Raw genomic sequence first — 24,835 nt, forward strand, 5'->3', positions numbered from 1 at the left:
CAACGCCTTTCACACAGCCAATCTTTTTTAAGCAGAGCGTTTGAAACTCGCTCGAGCAAGAGCATACGCAAATTTCGCCGCTGCGAGCCAGCTTCCAGGCTTCCACCAGTCCAAACCGGCCCCTAATCGCGCTACCTTCACCATGATCTGCGGAGGGAAATCTGGTGGTAATTTCTATGCAAGCGCCATCCCTTGGTCTCGTTTTGCGCTTACACCATCCCGGTTTGCAGAACTAAGTAGACTTACTAGTTCTTTCAGATTCGGCTCAGTACAATAAGCTGGCTGTCCAGGTTGCTGTCGCCACGAATCTGCTAGTTGCCCTGCGTTAAATGCGTCGAATCCCATTGCTTCTACCAGTTCCATCACAACTGCCACAGACTTGTCGTCGTCTCCTGAGACAGGAAGTGCTACTCTTTTCGGAGAGCCCTTTGGGTTCGCACTGGAAGCAATGTTGAGAGCAACGATGTTATTCAATGCCTTCACAACCGGGTGTGAGAAGGTGTTCGACATCCAAACACTCTCTACCATGCCTTCATCCAACGGCTGGATGTTCCCATCACGTGTGGGATAATAGTTGCAGGCATCAATCAAGATGGTGGCGGGTCGCAAAGATGATTGTAAAAGCGGCTGCAAGGGCAGAATACCGCTCATCGGCACCGCGAGAATAACGACATCCGCTTCGGATACTGCGCGCTTGGTATCCATTGCTTTGGCACCTGTTGTTCTCTCCACATCACGAAGGCTATCAGGACCTCTGGAGTTACTAATACTGACATAGTTGCCAGCATGAATAAGCTGTGTTGCTAAGGCGGTCCCGACCAGACCAGCGCCTATAATGGCGATTTGGTGTGGCATATCTGCTTTGGGAGGTTGACCGGTTGCCGCCATGTTTTCAGGTACTGTAAATGTATTTCAGCTGATTGATGGTTCTCATAGATGCAAGCTGAATGTGCAAGACATTTTATGAATGATAGAATTGGAAAGTTCAGAAAGGTTTATATAAAGGAAGTTTACATGGAGACATGTTGCTATATAAGCATTAGCTAAACTTCTAGTAGTGGAGTTTTCTCAAACTCTCCGCAAGACTTCTCCTATCGCACTCCGCGCAAGTCTTCTCCGCAACACTCTCCGCAATACGGGCTCCTTTATGAGACTTCTCAGCAAAACTCTCCGCCAAGCTTCCTTGCAATACTCTTAACAAGAATCCCCGCAAAGCTCTATATAAATGATTTGCGCGATTCTCCGCAGTGTTTATTTATAACTTGACTATTACAATGGTTTAATAAGTTATCAGAATATAATGAGTCTGATTGATTGTTATTGTTACGTTCCGCGCATTATATTCACCCTTCCATAATGAGAAGAGCATCAGCTATGAGGCACAAAGTAATTAATTGACGGCTCCATAAGACCTGATTGATTTCTAAAATATCGTTTTCGTAGCTTCGTACCATTATTCGATTGCCGCTTTTTTGTAGATCACTGTGACGAGCATAGGGGTTAGGTAGTCCCTAGAAGTGAAGAAGTTGAACAAATGAAAAGAAGCATCCAGTTTCAAACCATAGCGGCTTGGACAGAATTATGCAAAACAAGGGTTGTTTCTCGTTTCTGAAAGGGTTTAGAGATAAATACAGTCCTTATAATACACCTAGCTGGACAAAGGCTGAGTCACTGCTCACTCAACTTTCTTACATCTTCACTCTTCTGTGTACGACAAGTACAAGTAATGAAAACCGTCAAAACCATGGCTTAATAAGAATTCCATTTCAATAGTAGCACTCAAAGGAGCAGCCAGTGGAAACCAAGTTAATATACACAGAGATGGTACCTGCAATAACTCCGCTGGATGGTACAGCCTTCCGCTGATCGACCTTGTAAAAGCTTCTCAACCAGAGCACCAACAGTTAGCTTATTGTGGCCCCGGGATATCGTACACTTTAATGAATTAACCTTTTTGTGGCGGCCGCAAAGGTAATTAAGCCTGTGGTGGTTTCAAGGATGCAGATTGATAGCGCACTAGGTCTGGAGAGGGCATGGATTTCGATATCCTCTATCAATTGTTTTTTCATATCATTAGGTCTAGATTTTACCAACATGTATGATGTATATGCGTATGATAAATTGATGTGTCAAAGACTTCGTAGGTGTACTACCTCGGTACCATTGCAATGAACCCTTGCCATTGATCAAGTAAGGAATGGGCATCTAGAAACCCGTTCTATCTTAGATAGCGGGAGGTGGGATGAATATTTTCTTAAGGGAAAAGGGAATTACCTAGGGAGCATAACTCCCTACACCTTTACCTCAATGTCCAGTATCTTCACAACATTTCCCTTTAACTTAGTCTCCCATTTATTGACCGCCCGAGTCCATCATTTTCTTGATTGGTAGTCATACCAAGTTGCACACATCATAGAGACTCGAACAACTTGTCTGACAGCTTCCATGGTGTGTTCATTGGCTTGATCTAAACTCAGTGGAGCCTGTCAACATAGGCAAATAGGGTAAGCATGAAATGCGTATGCTGCATTAGTGTCTATTTTTCTAGGTCCATAGTAACGAATAACCCTACCGTACCAACCACCCAAGGCACGGGAGACCATTTTTTAAGGCAGCGATCGCAGCTTCATCGCCGTTCAGCTGCTGAATCTTCAGCACTGGCTGTGTCTCTCTTGACCTGTCCGCAGGCTCTATCAATGCATTTCTCTCAGTCTTCATGTTATGTATTTATGTTATCATTCACTACATATGGACTGGCAACACATGTGCCCTCGACTTCGATTGCAACTCGTTGGATTGTAAACCCCGCTTGGAACAATGCGACTGCTTGATTGCGACAACGGCCAGTTTCGGCTGATAAAAGCGCCAGCTGGTGCCATACCTAGATATGCCATTCTATCGCACACATGGGACTCAGATTCCCAAGAAGTTACGTTTAGAGACCTGGTCGACGGCACTGGGATTGAGAAGACTGGCTACGAGAAGATCCGGTTCTGTGCGGCGCAAGCGAGACGTGATGGCCTACGATACATATGGGTAGATACTTGCTGTATTGACAAAGCAAATAATACCGAGCTTGCCGAGGCAATCAACTCCATGTATCGTTGGTATCAGAACGCAGCTCGATGCTATGCATATTTATCGGACATCTCAGACTCTGAGTCAGAGAGCGATAGCCAGCAGTCTCAGCCTATATGGGAGTCGGCTCTTCGGAGAAGCAAATGGTTTACTCGAGGCTGGACGTTGCAAGAGCTTCTAGCACCAGCCTCAGTTGAGTTCTTCGCAAAGAATGGCCTGCGACTTGGTGACAAAAGGACTCTTGAGCGGCAAATTCAAGAAATCACAAATATTGGAGTTCAAGCACTCCGAGGAAACGACCTTTCAATGTATAGCGTTGAGGAACGGTTCAAATGGGCCGAGACACGACAGACCACTCTCGAAGAAGACTGGGCGTATTGCCTTCTTGGTATATTCGGTATATTCATGCCGTTGATATATGGCGAAGGGAAGACAAATGCACTTCGTCGGCTCAAAAAGGAGATTGCCGATGCCACGAGCCATGACGATGGTCCTAGTAGCCAAACAGGTATGTTGCCCTCCACTCCCTCTCATATCATTCTTAATAATTTAATAGTATAAAGCTGAGAACTGTACTTGGATCGTACCGTTTGAACGGAATCCCTCTTTCACCAGCCGCGAGTCTGATCTAAAAAGGCTTCGTCAGATGCTATTCCCGGGGCAGCATACCGCGAAAGTCGCAATCTCAGGACTTGGCGGGGTCGGCAAGACGCAGCTCGCTCTTGAATTGGTCTATCGAGTTAAGAATGACCATAAAAATTGCTCGGTCATATGGATTCCGGCAACCAGCAAGGAAAGTTTGGGACAAGCATATCGCAATGCCGCCGCGAAGTTGGGTATTTCCGGATATGACGATGCAAAAGCAGACGTGAAAAGGCTTGTGCAGAATCACCTGAGCAGCGAGAGTGTAGGCCAGTGGCTTTTGGTGTTCGATAATGCTGACGAAATCGGCATGTGGGTTGACCAGCCTTTACAGGAATCCAGTCGTCTGATTGACTACATGCCGAAAAGTGTCCACGGGTCCATCATCTTCACAACGCGCGACAAGAAGGCGGCAGTCAGACTCGCCGGTCGGAACGTGGTAGAATTATCTGCCATGAGCGAAGAGGATGGCAAGGAGCTTCTTGAGAAATGCCTAGTTGACCAGGAACCTGTTAGTCAACAAGATGTGGAAGCCCTCCTCGTCCAGCTCATGTACCTCCCACTAGCCATTGTCCAAGCCGCGGTGTATATTAATACCAACGGTATCGCCTTGGGTGACTATCTGTCGCTGCTAGAAGAGCAAGAAGAAGATGTAATTGATCTTCTCAGCGAAGATTTTGAAGACGATGGTCGTTACCACGACTTGAAGAATCCTATAGCCACTACGTGGCTTATATCCTTTGAGCAAATCCGCCATCGGGATCCTCTCGCGGCAGACTATCTATCTTTTATGGCGTGCGTAGATGCAAAAGACATACCGCAATCGCTTCTTCCACCGGGCCAATCGCGGAAACAAGAGATGGAAGCGATGGGGACGTTGCAAGGATACTCGTTCATAGCCAAGCGGTCTGTTGGCTCGGCCGTGACTGTCCATCGATTGGTGCACTTGGCAATGAGAAATTGGCTTCGGAAGGAAGGGCTACTCTCTCATTGGGCCAGCAAAACCATCGCAATATTGGCAAAGAATATGGGAAGCATTGACTACGACAAAAGAACGTGGAGGTCGTGTATGCCGCATGCACATTACGTTCTCGGGTCGCCGCTGATTAGCGAAGACGACAAAGGCAAACTTGATCTTTTACGGAAATATGCAAAATGCCTGTATTATGACGGGAGGTATCAGGAAGCGGAAAGTATATGGGAACGAGTGACGGAGAATCTTAAGACGAAGCTTGGGGACGATCACCCTAAGACTCTACACAACATGAGTAACCTAGCAGCAACTTACCGAAAACAGGGTCGATGGAAGGAGGCTGAGAAGCTAGACCTACGGGCGGTGGAGGGCCTTACGAAGAAATTGGGGGCTGATCATACTGATACACTGATTAGTATGGGCAACCTAGCATTAACGTATCGGAAGCAAAGCTTATTGGAAAAAGCTGCAAAGCTGCAAGAACAGGTGCTTGAGGGCCTCAAGACGAAACTTGGAGCGGATCATCAAGACACACTAATTAGCATGATTAACCTAGCATCGACATATAAGATCCAAGGCCGGCATATAGAAGCCGAAAAGCTGGAATTACGCGCAATCGAAGGTTTCAAGGCAGAGCTCGGGATTGGTCATCCTGATACTTTGATTGGTATGAATAACCTTGCATTAACATACAGAAGACAAAACCGGTGGGAAGAGGCTGAGGAGTTGCAGCTGCAGCTGGTTGAGATTTGTAAAAAGAAGCTTGGAACTCACCACCCTGATACGTTGCATTACATGAGAAAACTTGCGGTTCTTTGGAAAGACAGGAATCGTCAAGAAGATGCTCTAGGGTTAATGCAGACTTGCTATGATCTGCAGCAAATGATACTGGGCGCAAATCATCCAAGAACTCTAGCTACGCAATCAACTCTGAGAGCATGGCAGAAAGGAAATAAATAATTACATCTTGCTATTCTGTTGCGACATGTTCCTTGAAAAGCTTCCAGCAGACATGCCTGACGCCGATTGTGTTTGGCAAATTCAGGACTAAGCATGCGATTTTGCGCAAATAGTAGCATTGAACTCTTTTGTGTAGATATCGTCTTCCAAATATCAGCAGTAAGATTGAGCGGAACATACTTTGCGCCATTGTATACTGCACCCGCCTTGATGCTAGATAACTTCATCCGACCATTCCTATTCTCCCAGCACGCGTGCCATACGCTCTTCACTTGGCGCCGACGCCCACTTCAGTAGGTTGCCAGCCTCCAATATTAGATCCTCTTGTTCAAATGCCCCTCTCACCATATCAGTTCCTGGCGTACTTGTGAACAAAACTTTTACAACAGCTGGCACAGTCGGATCATTGCTCAAATTAACCATCTTTAAAAATACCGGTGCACTTCTCTCCCAATATTCCCCTCGTTCAAACAACGCTACACCATCGACGATGCAGAATAGCGTCATTGTATTCGGTAATTCTTTTACAAGCCAATCAAGCAGGCCTAGCAATTCATCATAGTCGTTCTGCTGCAAGCGTGCCATATTGAAGCTACTCGACAATGACCTCGTGTCAAATGTATGTTGTCGTAATAGCTGATCTATAATGCTCGCAAGCATAGAATGGCCGCCAACATGCTCACCAGCTTCGCTTGTGTCAATGTGTCGCCCACAGAACCACAATACGGATAGCATGTGCTGTTTGGTTCGTAGGCCTTGTGTTATGGTACTGCAAAATAGAGATAGAGGCGAGATGCCTGCGATCGTCTTTGGTGGCTGGAAATCCCAGTGAACCATCAGTTTGGCCGAGTTTGGAGATACTATCCAGTTGCGGAATACCTGCGAATGGACGATTTGTTCGGCTTGCGCAATGTCTTTAGTAGACAGTGATCTCTTCCTGCTCTGAATGAAAGAGATATCAATGAGATCGGCGTCCGGGATCTTAATCATCCAGCGCAGAGCATCTTGGTTTAGATACCATGTATAGGTTGGTGTCGGCCTATGAGGTGGTGGAAGCCACATATTATTCTGTATTGGCGAGATGCTGCGCAAGTTTTCATTCTGGATAGTGAGAGTTGTGATTGTTTGTAAGGAGTGCTCAAGTTTCACTGCATGTGATGCGATGTTATTATTCTGAGAAACAATGGTTTAAACAAGAGATGGCGTAGCTCACCATGCATTCGTCGAATTTCATTATCTTTTTCCCGCGCTTCTTTCTTCTGCTTCTCATGGTCTATGAGCAGTGACTGAACAATATTAAGTAAATCTGCCTGGCCTTGTAGTACTTGCTGTTGGCCCTTCTCCATTCTTTGGGAATCTTGATTGAAGCCTAGCTGTTAGATGGACTCTTAAAATGAGATTTACAAATAATAATACGTACGCCGATCGAATTTATGCATTTGTGATTTTTCGGCTTCTTCTAATAGTGTTTTGCTTTTAGCTTTGATGGTTTTCAGGCTCTTCAGTAGATCTGTTTCGTAGCTGGCTCCCATCCCCATGGCTTTAACACCACGGACAACTTCTCACATAGAACTAAACGTCAGTTCTATAATTGCGTTTACAAAATAGTTGATGTAAACTTACAGCGATTACTAATGAAGAAACCGATGGTCTGCTCAATTGCGAGAAGTATAGTCACAGTGAGATCGAGTGATGCGCTTGAGATATGGACATCCTCTGGAAATGTAACGAGAAAGAACTCTATGTCGTAAATCTTTGGGATAATGTCGTTGAATTCTTCGAGAACTTGTTGGCGGACGTTTGCAGCAGTTTTCACGGCCTATGTCAATACGCATCAATGACAAGTTCCACTTACTACTAGTTGAGCGTTGGATATTAGATCTTACATCCAAGAAAATGTTCACAGCGCCTAAGACAGGTGTTGAATAAGGGCTACCAGGGTCCATGTTCGAAGCAATCTTTAGTGCCTGCGCAACAGGGGCAATGTTCTCGCCAGTCTTGCGCAACATTCCTGCCACCTTGTTTGACTGCTCATATTTGGCTTTTGCATTTTCAAGTGCATTGTAGACGGCATTCCAATCATTTTTACCTTGTCGAATACTATACTCTGATTTTGAACGTCCACTAGGCTCCGGCGATGTTGATATGAGTCTATTCAGGGCGGCGGGGAAGAGATCATTCCAATACTTCAACGCCTCGATATTTATCCAATTAGGCCTCGGAGACGAAATGCCGTAATCTAATGGTTCGGATGAGTTACTCAGAGAGATGGCGCCGCTGCTCTCTGTGGAAACGGCGACTTGGGTATTGGGGACATATTTCCCGACCTCTGTGTCATAATGTGATGTAGAATTCATAAAGGCGGGGTGATATTTTGGTAGCCGATTATCGATGAAATCCACAGCCGCTGGCCGAGAGGTTCTATCTGATGATGGGTCGTTATTCGGCATGTCCTGGGCTTTGGGGTATTGCTGCTTTAGCATGGCCGAGTGGTTTCGAAATCACGACAGCATTATTTAAGCGTTCAGGTAATTTATGGTGATTTTGTTCGTGATAACTCAAGATGTCATACGGAGAATGGGTCCAATCCTAACGGGTAATCGCTTTCTTGTTTGGATCAGCTATCTCTAGAGAGACATTAGGTGTGAATATGCCTATCTATGTAACACTGCCGAGCAACGCCTCGTACCATATTGTCGTCAATCAAACGAGCCAGACATGGCAAATGAGGGGCAGGATCGCCAGCCTAAATGCAAACAAACGACACAGATTGTCCACGTGTACTTCTTAGTATCGAAGGATTCTTTAGGACTCCCACAAGTATGCAGCTAATGTTGCATTTTGGGTGCCTCCTCTCGAGGCGAACTTACTCCATGGGGAGATCAATGAGGCGAAACCTGCTGCCTGTTATCCACATTATGGACGAACTACTCGTTGGTTGGACGAAATAACGCTGGCCTCATATATTTTTAGTGCATCCATGTCAGATATTGGTTCCCTGCTGCATGCATAATGAGGCTCTGGGAACGCAGCTCGAAGTAGATACGCGCCGCCTCCGCAGTTGATGCCGAAAGACCGATGCCCCGTATTACATCTATTGACGCCGTTGTTAATGCTTTAATAGTAGTTGCGATCCATTGGTTGGAGTGTATTTTATTCTTCTCTAAACCAAAGAAGACTTAATACCTTTTTCCTTAGCGGTAGAAGAAGTTCTATTGATACTGTAACCGCGCTGTGTTCAATATGAGGGAAAATCCGCAACCTGTGCCACCCTCTTTTTTGGGTGTAGATACTCAGGATGACATCGACGAAGCACCACGTTTCTCTCTCGGTTCAAAAACAGATGGAGAGGCAACTACAACTCAGACTTCTGGAAACTCGACTAGTGAGATTGAAGCTCTTAAGTTGCGGATTGCTGAGCTTGAGATGCGAACCCAGAATGATGCGCCAACGCCATCTTTGACCCAAAACACGGCAGATGCAGGGATTAAACCGGGAAACAATCAGCCAAAAGTGATGGCCAACCTAGAGCGATATAAGCGGATGGAGGAATGCTTGTATCTTCATCGGAAAGAATGGGAATCAGACGGTGGACCGGCCACATGGAGCATGAATGAATTCAGCGATAGGCCTGAATGGAGGGAGCAAATTGGCCAGTATGGACCGTGGAGGTATCTGTGGGAAGTTCAGTCCGACAAGAAATATGAAAGACCAGATCCCTTCGATCGCTATCACGTCTGTGAAGCAGGCCACGATAAGCAAAACAAAACTGAGTATGACGAGTATGATCGAACGATTGATTACGGATATCGTCGAGAAAGGCTTCGTAAAAATTTCGAGTGGGATCTGGACCGTCTATTCTTAGCAGAAGAAATGGAGCGTCGACGGCAAGGCAGTGTATTGCATAAGCCAAAAGCATCGGACACACACGCCTCGAACCTGAAAATGCAGCATTCCCATGGCGATGATCCCGAGGCTATGGACGAGACGAGTCTCATGTTTTATGCCGCGCCAGAAATAAAGCGTTTAGACTGGCCTGGATTCAAGCCACTCGCAAATTCATTGGAGAAGGACGCATATGCTATTGACGTTCTCATCGGAGAGCCTATTATTGAAGATAGTAATCTCGGTCAATCTCTAAATTGGTTTGACTCTCAGCCCCGCCAACATCAGAAACCAGACTGGCTCAGAGACGGCAAATTCGCACAAGACGTCGCGGCCGGATTGGTACAATTGCCGGAGAGAATAAGGATCAATTCCACCATTTTGAGGAAGGCCATGGCCAAGATTCTTGGATCAGACGGACAATCATTAGATGATACCGGAGAAGGATCTGTATCGGTGATCTTTACAAGGCCATTCAAAGCTATCACCTATTGCGAGCCTACCCTCCGTCAGTGGCATGCAGAGTTGGAAAAGAAGCATAATAAGGTGCCAGCTCTCACGAAAGAAGACACAGTCGTCAGCGACACATCTCCTGTTTCCCCACAACAAACTGTCCAAGAGACCGCTGTACCATCAGTTCCAGTGGGCGATGAACACCTTGGGAAAGATTTGACTTCAGAGTCTTTAATAGACGAACTAAATACGCCATCGTCAGACGAGGCTAAACAGAAAAAAGAAGAGCAGAAAGAAGGAAACGCACAAAGTGACGCAGATTCGCTGAAAGCACTGGGTCACTTAGAGTGCATCCTCAAATTCATCGATTCGGACATATTGGCCAGAAAATCCGCCCTCGATGGAGTTGAAAATCACAAAGCCTTCTACTCCGACCTCTGGCATCTTTTCCGGCCAGGTACAGAAGTAATTAGGGCCGATGGTAAACAGGCTTACAGGGTCATAAGAACCAGTAGCGCAGCCCATCGGTTTGTCAACACCAGATCTTGGTGGGATAATATTGCTGCTCAGAAACGAAGCACATCGTTCCTTATAGATTGTGTGTACATCGACTTTGATGGCACTAACTTGGGACCGGTATATGTACAGTTCTCAATCAAAGTTTTTGAGGGGGAGAAAGAAGTTACCTCATTCGAAGTCTATCCACTTCGATTTCATCGAACAAAACGAGCAGACTTTAGTGATTCGGAATGGGATCAAGTTCAAGAACTTCCAAGTGGCGAAAGATTTCGCCAAAAGCTCATCAATCGGGGTGCAAAGTTTATGAGCGTGATCCCGATGAAACACATGTACTATTCTGGTCTGACTTTAGGAGCGCGAGACGAGGTTGAGAGCCAAGTAGTCATCGACTTCGATATCCCCTCATCTATAGATGCCCCCGATGATCCAACCAAGCCAATCCCTCGAGACAAGGAAAAATGGAAACCAGAAATACGCAGTGTTATTACTAAACTCACAGATCCCGCGGATAAAGGCTCCAAGGGAGACCTAGGACAAAAGACTTGTCACGGACCATGCTGCTACGGAGAATTTGTATATGACGACACGTTTATCGATCAGAAGGAGGCAACCGAATATATCGAAAGCCTTGTACCAAAAACGCGCGCTATCGACGATCACTCCTCGGTTGCAATTTCACCACGGCCCTTGAAAGAGGTGCAAGCCGATACAAGCGGCGTGGGTTCCATTTCAAATGATGAGCTTGTCATTATGACTCACAGAGTATTTGGCTTTGTTCTTCGAAGTCGAAAATGGGGTATGTGGCTTAATGGAATGCTCAGCAAGGTGGCTGCTCTAATTATGGCATATTTAGCAAAATTGGATCTCTCCTATATTACCGATGTTCACTCTTCAATCCCCATCGAGATAGGAGACAATTCGGCAGTCGAGCCAAATACTGACGAGGCGGAACCCAGTACTGCTCTTGACCGCCTTGTCCTTGAAGAAGGGCATCGGAATATGATTGTGTCGCTTATCTCGCAGCATTTCCGTGAAAAGGCATCGTCGAGGTCACAGAAAGAAGAATTTGACATTGTTAAAGGGAAAGGTGAGTAATCTCAACCCATTCGCAGAATTGGGAGATCTATTGCTCATACCCCAATAGGAAAGGGTCTTATTCTACTCCTCCATGGCGCCCCTGGAGTAGGAAAAACATCTACAGCTGGTTCGTAACTTCCCTTTGTTTTCAGACTCGAGATATGTACTGACAATTGTCGCTTATCAGAGGGTGTCGCGGAGCTGTTTCAGAAACCCCTGCTACAGATCACTTGTGGTAAGAAAACTTGTTACCAAGCTTTGGTAAACTTCTTCAACGATGTTGACATGTATTTTCTACTACATAGGTGACCTTGGGTCAACAGCACGAGAAGTTGAAGAGGCGTTAGAGACGAACTTCGCAATGGCAAGCAAGTGGGGATGTATCTTGCTACTTGATGAAGCAGACATCTTCCTCGCCGAGAGGACTAGGGAAGACTATGTGAGAAATGGACTTGTAGCCGGTGAGTTTACCATCCGCAGCAAACAGCTCAAGGACCAGATGCCTAACAATTTGCATCAGTCTTTCTTCGCACTCTAGAGTATTACAATGGTATTTTGTTCTTGACAACGAACCGCGTCGGCGACTTTGACGAAGCATTCACATCACGAATTCACGTCAGCCTATATTACCCTGAGCTTGACCACAAGAAGACAATCCAAGTGTTCAAGCTTAATCTGGAAATGATCGAAAAGCGTATAGCCCAGAAAGGAAAGACGATTCAGTTAGACAAGACGGACATCTGCATGTTCGCGGGCGAGCACTTTATGAAACACGAGCATGCGCGCTGGAATGGCCGACAAATCCGCAACGCCTGCCAAACAGCACTGGCACTGGCTGAGTTTGAGGCACAAGGGAACAACCACAAGGCCGTTCAGATACCCAACGCTGCCATAAAGCTCGAAGTGCGACACTTTAGTGTGGTACAAGACGCATACCTTGAGTTTGCCAAGTATATGAACGATCTATATGGCACAAACGCTGCTAGGAGGGCAAAAGAAGCGAGACTCCGAGCTTTGTGGGAGCTTGAACGCAACATCAACCTAATGGACAAATCTTCATTCATGCTTGGGGTACAGAATCAGTCACAAGCAACTTCTCAACGGTACCCACCATCTCAACAAGGATTCCGCCCACCCAATTTTCAGCAGCAAAGCTTCCCGCAACAATCACAGCATCATGGCTTTCCCCCCAACCAGTTCTACGAGCAACAACCTCCATCGCACCAGAATCCCAACATGGCGATGCCTCAGCCGATGCATTCCAATAACCCTCAGATTCATGTCCAAGAGGAATTGCCAGGAAGGCGATCATGGGACTCCCAGTCTGGAAAGCCATTTGGAGCTAGTGAGGATGAGAATAGATCCAGAGAACTTCCTCGGTCAACCCCTATACCATACCAACAGCAGCAACAAGGTAGCCAGAACTGGGTGCAGCAGAGCGTTCAAAGTATGTATGAGGGTGCCGGAAATCAAGATGGCTTCGGAAGCTCAGACGGCGATTATTCTTTAGGTACTAGGAGATAGGGACTTGTCGCGCTTCAATGAATAATGGAACACATATATGGCTCAAATCTCGCTGCCTTTTTTTTAAGTTGCATGCGACCATTAAAAACTCATATACTTAAGTGGTAAAGTCTAGTATAAGGTACTATAGGTAGATACCTCAGGTAGCTCATACATTCAAGCCTCAAAGTTTGAGGCAAAGATAAAGTTGGGTTAGTGAGTCAGAGAGAACGATTTACGTGTAAGCGCGCAATCTTCTCTCTAACTCATCTTTTGCAAAAATTATCCATCAACATTTTCAGCTGCCTTCTAGCAACCCATTTGTCCTATAGACCAAGAGTCTATACAGCTTCTGCATCGGATATCAGATTTCTCTCTTCTTTACTAAAATGGTTGCCTCGCCATTCGTCGTTGGCCCCGCTACGGGCCACACCCACACTATTATCCTGTTGCATGGCCGTGATAGCGAAGCACAGGAGTTTGCCTCTGAGTTTTTCGAATGTGAGGCCACAGGAACAGAGCAGACGCTGCCGGACTTATTCCCTACAGTCCGATGGGTATTTCCACAAGCCAACCCCCTTCGCTCCGAGCGCTTCAGGGTCGAAATGTCCCAATGGTTCGATATGTGGAGTGTGGAAGATCAACAGGAGCGAGCCGAGATGCAAGTCCCGGGCTTGCGATCGAGTGTCAATATGATCGCTGAATTGATCGAACAGGAGGAGTTGCTTGTGCCAAGAAGCAATATCTTCCTGGGTGGAATTAGCCAAGGCTTTGCAACGTAAGGCCAATTTTTTAATCGAACTCACAGAATCTTATTGACAAGTTCTTCTCTCCCAGTGCTTTGGCCGCATTTTTTGCCGATGGTAGAGGAGGTTTCGCTGGTTTATGCGGGTTTTCCACTTGGCTACCGCTGGCTAATCAGGCTGCATCGGCTCTCGAGCTCGTCGACGATGAAACTGGTCAAAAGCTAGCGGCCATGCAGCGATTATATCTTGGTGACGATAGACAGCAAATGTTTTTATCACCACAGCAGCTAATGTCGACACCAATTCTTCTTGAGCATTGCCAAGACGACGACATTATCAGGGTTCAAAGCGGCTTACTTCTGCGGGATTTCATTGACAACCTTGGTCTCAGCGTAGTTTTTCATGCATACGAAAGCGGAGGTCACTGGTTCAATGAGCCACAGGGTGTGGACGACTTTGTGGTGTTCTTGCGAAAGGGTATCAAGTCAGATCACATACCAAGTGGCCACCAATCTACGTGACCACTACAACTGGGATCAATACCCAGGATGAAAAACAACACGACAGCGCCGCGATGAGGTTTTCTGATGCAAGTCTGGTTGAAATGCATAGCAAGTATCAAGGGATTCAATAAATGGCATTTTCCTGTCGTTCAACGATATAGCAACCCGACTAGCGCATCCCAAGAATCGTCTTCGTCTTCAACTTGAGCATAGTCGCCGGTAGCAAGCAGACTGGTTTTGACCTTTACAGCGGCCTCCCAAAGACTCAGGGCATTTTCTTCTCTGCCCATGCGCTCCAAAGCTTGTGACATACGCCATTGAATTCTCGCCGACTCGCCCGAGTTCCCTCTATGCTGCTCATTCATCCTCGAAATAACTAGCGATTTCTCAAAGTGTTGCAACGCAAGGTCATTTTTGCCTTGGAGCATAGCAATCCATCCCAGCCGGTACTGTGCAGCCATCACACTTGCGTGAGTAGGTTTGCCTGCAGATACCAGATCGTGAGCTTTTGTGGCGAGCGAGTATGCTTCTTCAAGATTACCACGCCAGGCTTCAATTTTGGCACGCTCATATTGAGTTCTAGATGGGTCGAAAGATCGTGTACGTTAATAATTTTACGTATCAAAAAAGAAAACAAAAAAAAGTCGGAAGGAGCGCCAACTCACTCTCCATAATAGTGACTGTTTGGTCCATGGATCTTCTTCTGATATTCTTCCGCCTCATCAAAGTCACGTAAGGTGTCTTCAAAACGGCGCATTTGCTGGTATGCGCGTCCTCTATTTCGTAAAAAGCGGTCAAGGTTAAACTGTTGGTAGCGGCTCGGCTCAGGTACATCCTTAGCTATCGAAATCGCTTTGTCAAGATAGAATACCCCGTCTGAGGCCTCGAAGGCAGAAACTCTTGTGTAGCCCATATTGCTCCAGGCATTAGCAGCATTGTTGCTCATATCTCGCGAATTGCTACCAACAATGGCCCACTCCGAGGACGCAGAACTTTTAGCAAGAATGCTGCGGCCAGTTCTCTCATAAAGCCCTAATAGGTTTCGGTGGACTTTGGCAGCCAATTCGGACTCATTCTCCGCGGTCTCTAAAAGTGACAAGAGAGAGCGTTCGGCCTCCAAAAACTGTTGGATCTCTATCATATACCTGGAATTCAATTAGAATAATGCAAACAGTTTCCTTGCCAAACAAAACACACCAAATGTCATTAAGAATAAGCTCAGTATATAACTCCTGATCATCATTGTCGATTGGCTCTGTGGCTTTCAAGGCAACCACTTTGTCTTTTAGAGCCTGAATGTGATGATGAAGTGCAGCGCATCGGTTCCATTGGGAATAAAAATGATTCGCTCCATCGTTCTTGGGGAAGGAAGCTCTCAATACTACTAAGATATTGTGAATGGAATCCATTTTCTCAAGGTCATCTTCGTTGTCAAGAATTTGTTGACGTTGTTCCAGTGAATTGTGCCATGAGTCTTCCGCCTTCGGGAGCATTACTTGTTCCGAAGTTTCCTGACTTTCATCGTTAGCATCGGTCCGAAGCATAATCGGTCAAACTTATGGGAAAGTACTTGCTTCCGATTCTGCCATATTGCAAGTATTCGCTGATTAACTGATCGCACTGATAGATGTTGTTACAGGTCGGAAGACGTCCACAGTACGTCCACGCAAATACCTGCAAATTGACCTGCCTGGTGTCCGGATCTTGCATGTATTAGACTACAAAGGCGATAAAGGTCATACGTACGATCATTGAGGTCTATAGAGAGGAAAAATGAGCACAGATGAACCCCTCGCGGATACAAAAATTCTGCGGCTTTGATGGTCAAAGCCTCAGGTTAGGAATGCTGCAAGACCCAACAATTCTGCAGGTGTGCTCGACGGGTTTCCCATTCTAACATTCATTGGCTCTGCATACAACATGGGAAGCTTTCAGTGTCCGATAGCATCCTCAAGTTCAACCAAGCGCGATGCGCATTTAGGTGCTGAGGTATCAATTTATAGACCACCGTTGTATACTTTTTGCCCTTTGCTCACCTAATATTCATCATTCACTACGATTACTAAGTTTCAGGGGAAGTTGATAAAATATTAAGGGAAATTCGCAAATGTCTGCCATTCATCCTGACTGCTGCTCGGGGCAGGATGGCTCCCAAGCTGAGCAGGCCATTTTGCCACGTCGCAGATTCGGCTATGCTGTTCGTCTTTTGCTGTCATTACTTGGATATCTCGGTAATATCAACGATTGATTGGTCAAGCAAAGGTTGGTAAAGTACTAGGGCCATGTTTTGGGTTATCACTTTGAGAAAAAAGTCGCCAAGTACGCGGAATCACACATAGGAACGACCAGTTCCAGACGACAGTGGATTCATTGTTCCATTCTCCCTCTACTCTTGTCTAGAGCTTCTAAGATCTATCATCAGGTCCGAAAAACTCCTTTCCCCACCATCTAAAGTGATGCTTGGACCCCTCGTGGCTGATTTCCTCAACGTCTGCCGGTTCCAACTCTGTTTCAGTGGCAATTTTGTACTCGTCAAGGCGAGACAGGCTAGACGTTGTAGTGATAGGGACAACATTTTGTCCAATGCACCGGCTCAGCAATACTACTGATTCCGACACCTTATACTTGCTTGCGAGTGACGGAAGAAGATCGTCTAGAGGTCCTCCTTTGCCCACAGTGATTGGCGCCAAACTTTTGAAGGCCGATACCTCAATGCCATGTTCGCGCATCCAAGGCACGAAGTCGTTGGAGCGCTGGAGATAAGGATGGAATTCTAGCTGATTAATGACCGGTTTGACAGTGCATGTCTCGAGAAGGGCTTCTATGTGATGCCGTTGGAAGTTGGAAATGCCAATAGACTTGGCTTTTCCTTGCTCTTTGACGATCTCGAGTCCCTTCCATGCTGCTTGTATACCTTCGTTGGAGCCGGTTACGTACGGGTTGTGCAAAAGGTACCTGCTAGTTTGTGAGTAAGGTATACTTTCCACCAGATGAGAGGTCTTACAAATCCACGTATTCCAACCCGAGTTTCTTGAGGCTGGCGTCCAAAGCTACCGGAACATCTTTCCACCCGTCCTGAACCTTGGTAGTGACGAAGAGCTTCTCTCGTGGAATTTTGCTTTGTTGTATTGCTAGGCCAACTTCTCGCTCAGTTCCGTATGAGTCTGCAGTGTCAATATGTACATAGCCTTGTAGAAGGGCGGCTTTCAGCAGTTCAACGAGCTGAGGGCTCAGAGGATCTTCTGGGCTGTTCTTATACCAAGCAGTCCCAGTGCCGAATCCAAGCTGAAAGGTTTGTCTTAGCATCGCTTCCGGATATGGCGAGACAAGTCGTAGTTACCTTGGGGATAGCATTGCCATCTGTGAGTAGAAGTGTGGGGATCTGCATCGTCCGAGTAACCAGAGGTCGAAAATATGTCCAGTTCAAAGCTGAAGCCAGCGGAAGAATAAAGGAAGGAACCAAGGCGCCCAAGGTATTCATAAGAGGTTGATCGAAGACCACGCGGGAATTTGATGTGGCCGCTAAGAGAGTTAATCGGGCGGGTGCAAACAACGGCATAACGACAGCTTTGTCACCGGCAAAGTCAGCTGCACAATAAAAAAACGCTCACGTTGGCTATGAAGTGCACTTCCAAGCAGGTGTAGACCTGCGGGACTTCACAATTGAGAAGAGGGACCATCGACTCATAGAGTGGACAGTCTGGACCGTGCTCATGTTGGGCTGTGCCATAATCTTCATAACCTCGTGACTGTTGCTGTTACTATCCAAGCACAAGTCCAGTATGAATTCACAGCAAGACTTCTATTTATGATCAAACTCGTCTATGACGCTCACCGGCGTAACAAACTTTCCAAGGGGTTCATACTCTAGATGCGGCATGGCCAGGCCCTTCGGTCCACCGATATCAATACCTCTCTGAGTGCCGGTCCATTTGTCGCTGGCTGCTATTCCAAGAACAATCACAAGCAAGCCGTATCTATACTCCGGTGCTATGACTGATTAGTTTACGTTCAATTTTAATTCAGCAGATGATTGAGATACTTACTTCCGATAGCCTCGCCACTCTGAGCATCAATCACAGATATTAAATCTGGAACAATCGCCAGAACATCTTCTTGCTTCTCCGTTCGTAATACATCTTTTATCGATGCCATTTTAACCGCTGCGATGTTTTCGTTCTTAAAGGGGATCTTGATATAACCCTTGAATTGCGCCTGGCTCTCTTGTGAGGGGTCGTCACGCTCAACGATGTCGGCTCCTTCGATGATGCATTCTCCATAAACGTGCCCCATACGGAGCGTTCGTTCAACGCCGATTATCTTGCCCTTCCAAATGACCCTGGCTGCTTGAGGTCCTCCACACTCATGGATAATCGTCTCCGCAACATTATCGACACGGTTTGTCAATCGGGCTCTGCTTACTGCCCTTCCAATCCTCCAAGCGAGGGATATGGTATGCTGGACAACCCATCTTTTCATCTCGGCGCCTGTCACGGGAGAGTCTGCACAGCCGGTCTGCGAGCCCATCTGGCTCAAGCCAGCACGTAGTACGCGCTCTACTTGCAGATCCGACGTCGCTTTCGGAATAAGCACCACATTTCCATTTCCGTCCGACATGGCTACGGGAGACCAAATTGGGCATCTCTCGTTAAAGACGACGGGTGTTGTCTGGTTCTTTTCGGGGTAAGCTCTGCCCATCCAATCGCCATCGACACAGGGAATGTCCATATTAAGGCTTGCTCCGAGAATCATTCCCTGTAAGCCGTTTCCTCCGCCAATCTCCAAGGCAATCATATGCGTTGGGCGCTTCTCACAGATCTTGTAAAGCTCAGTCTGAGCCTCCATCATTTCATCTCCTGGTAGCTTCTCAATACCAACGGTTGGACTGCCCATTCCACCACCACAGCCTACCGAAGCATCATCTGCAAGGTCGTAGGGATTGACAACCCGAACCACGGCGCCCGCCCGAAGCAACTGACGAAGGCGAATCATGTCAGGATATGGAGATCCTCCACCACCGGTGCCGAGAATATAGCAGCCGGTAGAGATCCAACCTAAGTCTGTTTCATTGACGAACCAGACTCGCTCTCGAACATCAGGCCGATAGGCGAGTAAGTCGGCTTCACTCTGAAACTCAGACGTAGCTTTTTCGACCTTTGCCTTGGCCGTTTGCTCGTATACACCATCCCCAACTCTTCCACGTCTTTGCTAGTAGCAGGTATTGTGGCCAAGTCTGTCCTGGAGTAGTCAAAATCGCCTGCGGCACGAACGATGAACCTTGACCTGTTAGCGATATACTGGGATTGATGTCAGCCTCAAGCTTTCTATCGAATGTCCCATTGCCCAACTTATACCTTGTGATAGAACAGAAAAGAGAGAGTGTGTTAAGCTTACCTGCAGGGGAATTGTTTCGATTTCAGCAATCGTAACAGAATCTGCCAAAGCACCAGCAGCCACGGCTTTACCAACCGCCTCAGCAGATATTTCCTCTAATAATTGTGCCGTAGTCTTTGACTCTGTCGATTTCACCGTATCAACAACGGCGCTTACACGAGCAGTTGCTGCCCCGATGGCGTTGGCAACCTCGGCAAACTTAGGTTTGATAACCTTACTTGCGCCCTCCAGTACATCGGGTGCAATAATCGCTCCGCCTCCTACAAGGAGTACAGGAACATCGCCAGGAGAGGTCTTCATTATGTCGATGACCTTCTCTAACTTATGTTTGACAATTGACTTGAATCTTACCATCTCTTCATCTGTCAGAGCCCTGTTGACCAAGTCTCGATTGCCGACAGTCATGGTCGGATCGGACAACACAGCGCAGTCTGTCGTCGTGAGAACCTGACCACCGAACACAACGGCTTCCTTAATTAACTTGTAGCCAACACTATCGGGGCCAATGGTCATGCAATCGCCCTTGCGAACGATGGAGCCACCACCTAGCGCAATGCTCTTGACGTCGGGGCACGAAAAGTTCATCCGAACTCCCGCTAGGTCGCTATATGCCGCTTGCTGTCTCGGAAATCCGTTTGCTAACAAGAGACCAACATCTGAAGTTGTACCACCGATGTCAACAACCATGATAGCCTCATTTAGCTCTTCTCCCACTAGAAAAGCTGCTCCTCTCATACTATTAGTCGGACCGCTGGAGAAGGTTCTGATTGGAAGGCGGGCGGCCATCTCTCCAGAGAGAAGCGTCCCGTCATTCTGTGTAATAAAGACTGGGCATTCGAGACCAAGTTTCTTCACTGGCTCTTGGAAAGATCGGATTGTCTTTCTTGCAAAGCTCAGAATTGACGCGTTCAGGACTGCTGCGTTCTCTCGCTCCAGGAAACCGAGGTTCGCAACTTCATTAGAGCACACGACGTCGCAGCCAGGGATCTCATCTCTAATGATCTTAGCTGCACGCTCTTCCTGTCGCTCAACTGTATCAATAGGGCTAAAAACACCGTTCACAACAATGCTCTTAATCCCGCTGTCCTTGATCTCTTGACAGCAGGATCTAATCTCGGCCTCGTCAATGTCGCTGATTAAAGATCCATCAACTTCTAGGCCACCCTTAGCGAGAGCGTAATAGCCGAGGATAAGTTCACGCATATCATCCGGCCAATCCACGCACGGGGGCGCGTGTTTCCCGAATGGCCCTGACAGACGGATGACAGCTACTTTCGAGAGCCGGTTAGCATCTCGTTCCATGACAGCGTTGACAAAGTGTGTTGTTCCAATTGTCACGCTGGCGACATCATTTGGATTGATGTTGGCCGCAGCGAACATTGTGGTGATAGCATTGTTAATGCCGTCGCTAGGGTTTGTTGTTGTTGCTGCTTTGTGCCATGCCAGAATACCCTTATCAGGCTCCGATACTCTTGAGGGGTCGATCACAACTCCGTCGGTGTTTGTGCCACCGACATCAACGCCAACGCGAAGATGCTTAGTAGATGGGAGAGATCCCATACTGAAGTAGAATCGAACAATGAAGACTAGGAGGAGATAGATCTAAAGAAGCTGATAGATCCAGAGAAGATGATGGGAAGAGAGGAGTTTCTGTTTTTCGTCCTGCATTGCCTCAGGACTTATGGGTAACATTACATCAACTATTCGCACAAAGCAATTTTTCTTGACCCTTTACTTTCCGGCCTTGGGGACTATTATGGAGCTAGATAAAATGAAATCGGATGATTCGCGCCGAGTCAATCTAAATGCTGTCGTAGAGTTTCACTTTTGATGGCGCTTTAGTGAGCTGTACGAATCTGCCCTACGGGATAGATCCACTCACCTGAAGGGTAAATTTCGATAGACAATATGTCTCATGCGGTGTTAGCTTTTCGGGGCTTGATATGCCAAGTAGAGATAATAAGTTCCCCGATCATATGGCTTTATAAGTGGCATCACCAAGTTAGGAAGGCCGTGCCGATCAAGGTGGGAGATGCTAAACAAGGGGCAATCTCGTAAAGCTTCCCAACGTGTATCCACCCCCGCAGTTTGGGTGTTCATATTCTAGCTCGACAAAGTAACGCTCCCTTGTCTGATAACATAGCGCAAGCGCTAAGGCTACTGGATCGTATAAGTCCGGCAACTTCTTGCTCAATAGTAGAGAATTCTGGTCTTCGGCCTTGAAAGTGAGATAGACGTCAACTCTGCCAAGGGTAATCGTCCAACAACACCTGACTCATGTCTTCAGTGATAAGCTCTGGGCTAGTGCTCGGCATTCTATACTAGAACCTCATCTGAGGAAGGCGCCTGTTTAGGCGCTACATTATCCAGTGACGGTTAGTTTCTGCGACAATCCAAATGAGCTACTTGACTCAACAGAGATAGATATGTTCAGGCAAATATTGATATCACATTTTATCCAACAAGCCTTTGCCTATCAGAATATATTATAAATGTAATCTTATTAGCATCCAATGGTGTTTACTAATTTATCCTAAAAAATAGCTTCTCTACTCGTCTTTGTCCTAGTTTTCCATCCAGATAATGTTTGGAAAAGTTTAGCCGAAGGAGTAGGCATGTCGATATGAACATCGACCTCCAACTTGTTACTCAACTTATCCAGATGGCCTCTTGTTAAGCCGACAATACCCTCGGTAACACATACCACATGTAACAATGCCAATCTTGATCTAGAGATGACTATTTCCCCAGATTCTGGCTACCCCGCAAGATGAACATCTTGATGAGATATCGCAATATCCCTCCCTTTAGTCTCGCCTCTAGCTATCAGCCATCTAGTAATCTAGGGGATAAGGTCCGGTCCTTATCTACATACTTTTATCAATCTCCGATGATCGGGTACCATCACCTTCTTGTATAACAAGTCTGGAAATCGCCGGTTGTTAAACTCTCCCTTTCACTCGATATCATACTCTGCCAATCCTAGATCATGGAAGGTAGCTTGAAGCGTCGTCTGAGATCCTTGAATGAGACGGTTCGCCTTCATGGTGATGAAAGTCAACATGAGCAAACCGACTCGTGGAGCAACCGCGATCTCATTCCTTTGCCTGCCCACCGCCGTACCTGGGGTAAGAGTGTCTTTCCTGTCACAATATGTAAGCCTTTTTGTTAGTATTACATGTCTGCTAACAACCTACAGAGTGGATTCATTACTTTGGTTACGGGGCTTATTTGAGTATTTCGACCTGGCAGACACCCAATGCGTTTTTGAGTAGGTTGACGTTCTCTACTGTTAGATGGAGCAAGAGCTGACTGGACTAATCCATTATGTAGCGCAAGGACTTTCGGTTGGCCAGTCTATGCTTGTTATCGTCGTCGGCTCCCTGTTGGTACTCCTGTTTTCGGTTGTGATTGCATGGTGCGGCCTTAAAGTAAGTTTCGAGTCAATTACAAGTATCAGGAAGTTATCTGTATGTGCAAGAGCTAACATGAGTCTTTTTAATAGTACCATGTCGGTTTTACGGTGCAGAATCGCTTCTCATGGGGTCTAAGAGCGTCGTATATTCCACTGCTACAACGAATTCTTCTCAATTTCATCTGGTCAGCTGTGCAATGCTGGACTGGCGGCAAGCTAGCCGCCGTCTGTATCACGGCTATTTGGCCCTCGTTTGCCACCATGCCCAACTTTTTACCCAAGAGCATGCCGGCAACCGGATACGAGTTCGTTGGATTCATCGTCTTCTGGGTTCTCTCTGCTCCATTCCTGCTCATTGCTCCCGAGAAGTATAAGCTTCTATTTCAGCTGACGTCTTTGTATTGTGGTCTTGGTATGCTGTCCATGATGATCTGGGCGCTTGCCACTGCTAAAGGGGCCGGTACACTCTGGACAACTGGGCAGACGATTCCAACAACATCTTCCTGGGACTCCAGTTGGCTAATCATGATGGGCATAAATCAGATGATAGGAAATTTTGCTGCAGGCTTAACAAATGGGAGCGACTTTTCCCGGTACTCTCGAAATTGGAAGCACTACGTTGGCGGGACATTTCTCTCCGGTGTCGTGGTAGGAGTGCTGGTTTGTTTCTGCGGCCTGGTGACTACCAGCGCTGCCCAAAAGATCTACGGCGATATTTACTGGAATCCGCCTGATCTTTTGATGGTCATGATGGACAGCGGCCGTGGCTCTTCTAAAAGCCGAGCGGGCGTGTTCTTCCTCTCTTTTGGCTTTGCTTTAACCTCCATGTTCCAGAATGTCTGTGGAAACGTAATCGCAGGAGGCATCGACCTTGCTGGTTTGTTCCCGAATTACATCAACATTCGTCGCGGCGCCATCATAACGTTCGTGGCTATCTGGGTGGTACAACCATGGCAGCTGATCAACACCGCTTCGGCATTCATCAATGTTCTAAGTTCTTTCGCAGTTTTCCTTTCACCAATTATGGGCATTATGGCTACGGACTTCTTCTTGCTCCGTCATCGTAAGATCCAAGTCAGCCATTTGTATAGACCGTATGATTCCTCATATTGGTTCTGGCACGGCATCAATTGGAGGGCCATCCCAGCTTGGCTGTGTGGATGGGCGCCGACAATCGGCGGCCTGGTTGTCACGTCAAATGGGGCAGATAATGCGCCTAGGGCAGTATACCAGTTGTTCTACATGGCTTTCCTGATCGGTAGGTGTTCTCTCTATTCGACACAAGAGAAGGATAATGTACTAACTCTCAGCGATACAGGGTTCTTCATCAGTTCAATTGTCTTCTACATACTAAATAAACTCTTCCCAGTGGAGGGCTATGGTAAGCAAGATGAGGTAGATGTATACGGGGCCTTCACAACCTCTGAAGCTGTCAAGCTAGGGATTGTCTCAATTACAGATGCTATTGAGGGCAAAGAGGCAGGCGAAGAGAAGAACAAAACACAAGAACGCAGTGTAAATGCGGATTAAGGCACTACAGGGCGTTGCTTTTAAACTCATTAGTATCCATTCATAGGCCACACAAACGATGCGTGGCAGAACTCTACCCATCATCTATTTAAACGTTCGTAACTAGAATGACTGGACGGGTGATATCTTGTTAGCATGCCATTTTCTTAAAAGCCCG

General features: G+C 46.7%; 9 protein-coding genes across 9 annotated transcripts; 4 read left to right on the forward strand and 5 right to left on the reverse strand.

Annotated features, from left to right (window-relative positions):
• Positions 1-27: 27 nt before the first annotated feature.
• M431DRAFT_545588 (hypothetical protein) lies at positions 28-1,059 on the reverse strand (the record flags this gene model as incomplete). Its single annotated transcript, XM_024921179.1, has 2 exons — positions 214-1,059; positions 28-174 (listed from the first exon to the last, which is right to left on the reverse strand). The coding sequence occupies exons 1-2, from the start codon at positions 886-888 to the stop codon at positions 28-30; spliced, it is 822 nt and encodes a 273-aa protein (XP_024768801.1). The 5' UTR covers positions 889-1,059.
• Positions 1,060-2,724: 1,665 nt separating this feature from the next.
• On the forward strand, positions 2,725-5,653 carry M431DRAFT_524886 (hypothetical protein; the record flags this gene model as incomplete). Its single annotated transcript, XM_024920594.1, has 2 exons — positions 2,725-3,586; positions 3,642-5,653. The coding sequence occupies exons 1-2, from the start codon at positions 2,818-2,820 to the stop codon at positions 5,651-5,653; spliced, it is 2,781 nt and encodes a 926-aa protein (XP_024768802.1). The 5' UTR covers positions 2,725-2,817.
• A 2-nt stretch (positions 5,654-5,655) lies between these two features.
• Positions 5,656-8,236, reverse strand: M431DRAFT_126873 (hypothetical protein). Its single transcript, XM_024912305.1, has 5 exons — positions 7,540-8,236; positions 7,277-7,472; positions 7,074-7,211; positions 6,867-7,010; positions 5,656-6,801 (listed from the first exon to the last, which is right to left on the reverse strand). Exons 1-5 carry the CDS (start codon positions 8,134-8,136, stop codon positions 5,891-5,893), a joined length of 1,986 nt encoding a protein of 661 aa, XP_024768803.1. The 5' UTR covers positions 8,137-8,236; the 3' UTR covers positions 5,656-5,890.
• A 532-nt stretch (positions 8,237-8,768) lies between these two features.
• Positions 8,769-13,272, forward strand: M431DRAFT_20833 (hypothetical protein). Its single transcript, XM_024913423.1, has 6 exons — positions 8,769-11,306; positions 11,364-11,597; positions 11,655-11,714; positions 11,775-11,822; positions 11,893-12,048; positions 12,108-13,272. Exons 1-6 carry the CDS (start codon positions 8,897-8,899, stop codon positions 13,109-13,111), a joined length of 3,912 nt encoding a protein of 1,303 aa, XP_024768804.1. The 5' UTR covers positions 8,769-8,896; the 3' UTR covers positions 13,112-13,272.
• Positions 13,273-13,479: 207 nt separating this feature from the next.
• On the forward strand, positions 13,480-14,357 carry M431DRAFT_98248 (hypothetical protein; the record flags this gene model as incomplete). The annotated part of the gene is made up of 2 exons (XM_024925022.1): positions 13,480-13,868; positions 13,958-14,357. The coding sequence occupies 2 exons, from the start codon at positions 13,480-13,482 to the stop codon at positions 14,355-14,357; spliced, it is 789 nt and encodes a 262-aa protein (XP_024768805.1).
• A 131-nt stretch (positions 14,358-14,488) lies between these two features.
• M431DRAFT_98427 (hypothetical protein) lies at positions 14,489-15,748 on the reverse strand (the record flags this gene model as incomplete). The annotated part of the gene is made up of 3 exons (XM_024925045.1): positions 14,489-14,918; positions 15,005-15,484; positions 15,537-15,748. 3 exons carry the CDS (start codon positions 15,746-15,748, stop codon positions 14,489-14,491), a joined length of 1,122 nt encoding a protein of 373 aa, XP_024768806.1.
• A 996-nt stretch (positions 15,749-16,744) lies between these two features.
• M431DRAFT_98278 (hypothetical protein) lies at positions 16,745-17,727 on the reverse strand (the record flags this gene model as incomplete). The annotated part of the gene is made up of 3 exons (XM_024925026.1): positions 16,745-17,294; positions 17,344-17,624; positions 17,680-17,727. 3 exons carry the CDS (start codon positions 17,725-17,727, stop codon positions 16,745-16,747), a joined length of 879 nt encoding a protein of 292 aa, XP_024768807.1.
• A 414-nt stretch (positions 17,728-18,141) lies between these two features.
• Positions 18,142-21,128, reverse strand: M431DRAFT_545602 (hypothetical protein; the record flags this gene model as incomplete). The annotated part of the gene is made up of 5 exons (XM_024921181.1): positions 19,734-21,128; positions 19,541-19,636; positions 19,319-19,511; positions 18,386-19,261; positions 18,142-18,329 (listed from the first exon to the last, which is right to left on the reverse strand). Exons 1-5 carry the CDS (start codon positions 21,111-21,113, stop codon positions 18,142-18,144), a joined length of 2,733 nt encoding a protein of 910 aa, XP_024768808.1. The 5' UTR covers positions 21,114-21,128.
• Positions 21,129-22,722: 1,594 nt separating this feature from the next.
• M431DRAFT_10295 (hypothetical protein) lies at positions 22,723-24,678 on the forward strand (the record flags this gene model as incomplete). Its single annotated transcript, XM_024911496.1, has 5 exons — positions 22,723-22,861; positions 22,933-23,004; positions 23,067-23,164; positions 23,239-24,406; positions 24,467-24,678. 5 exons carry the CDS (start codon positions 22,723-22,725, stop codon positions 24,676-24,678), a joined length of 1,689 nt encoding a protein of 562 aa, XP_024768809.1.
• Between the last annotated feature and the right edge of the window lie 157 nt (positions 24,679-24,835).

This window comes from Trichoderma harzianum, assembly GCF_003025095.1.
Source record: "Trichoderma harzianum CBS 226.95 unplaced genomic scaffold M431scaffold_20, whole genome shotgun sequence".
NCBI classification, from domain to species: domain Eukaryota; kingdom Fungi; phylum Ascomycota; class Sordariomycetes; order Hypocreales; family Hypocreaceae; genus Trichoderma; species Trichoderma harzianum.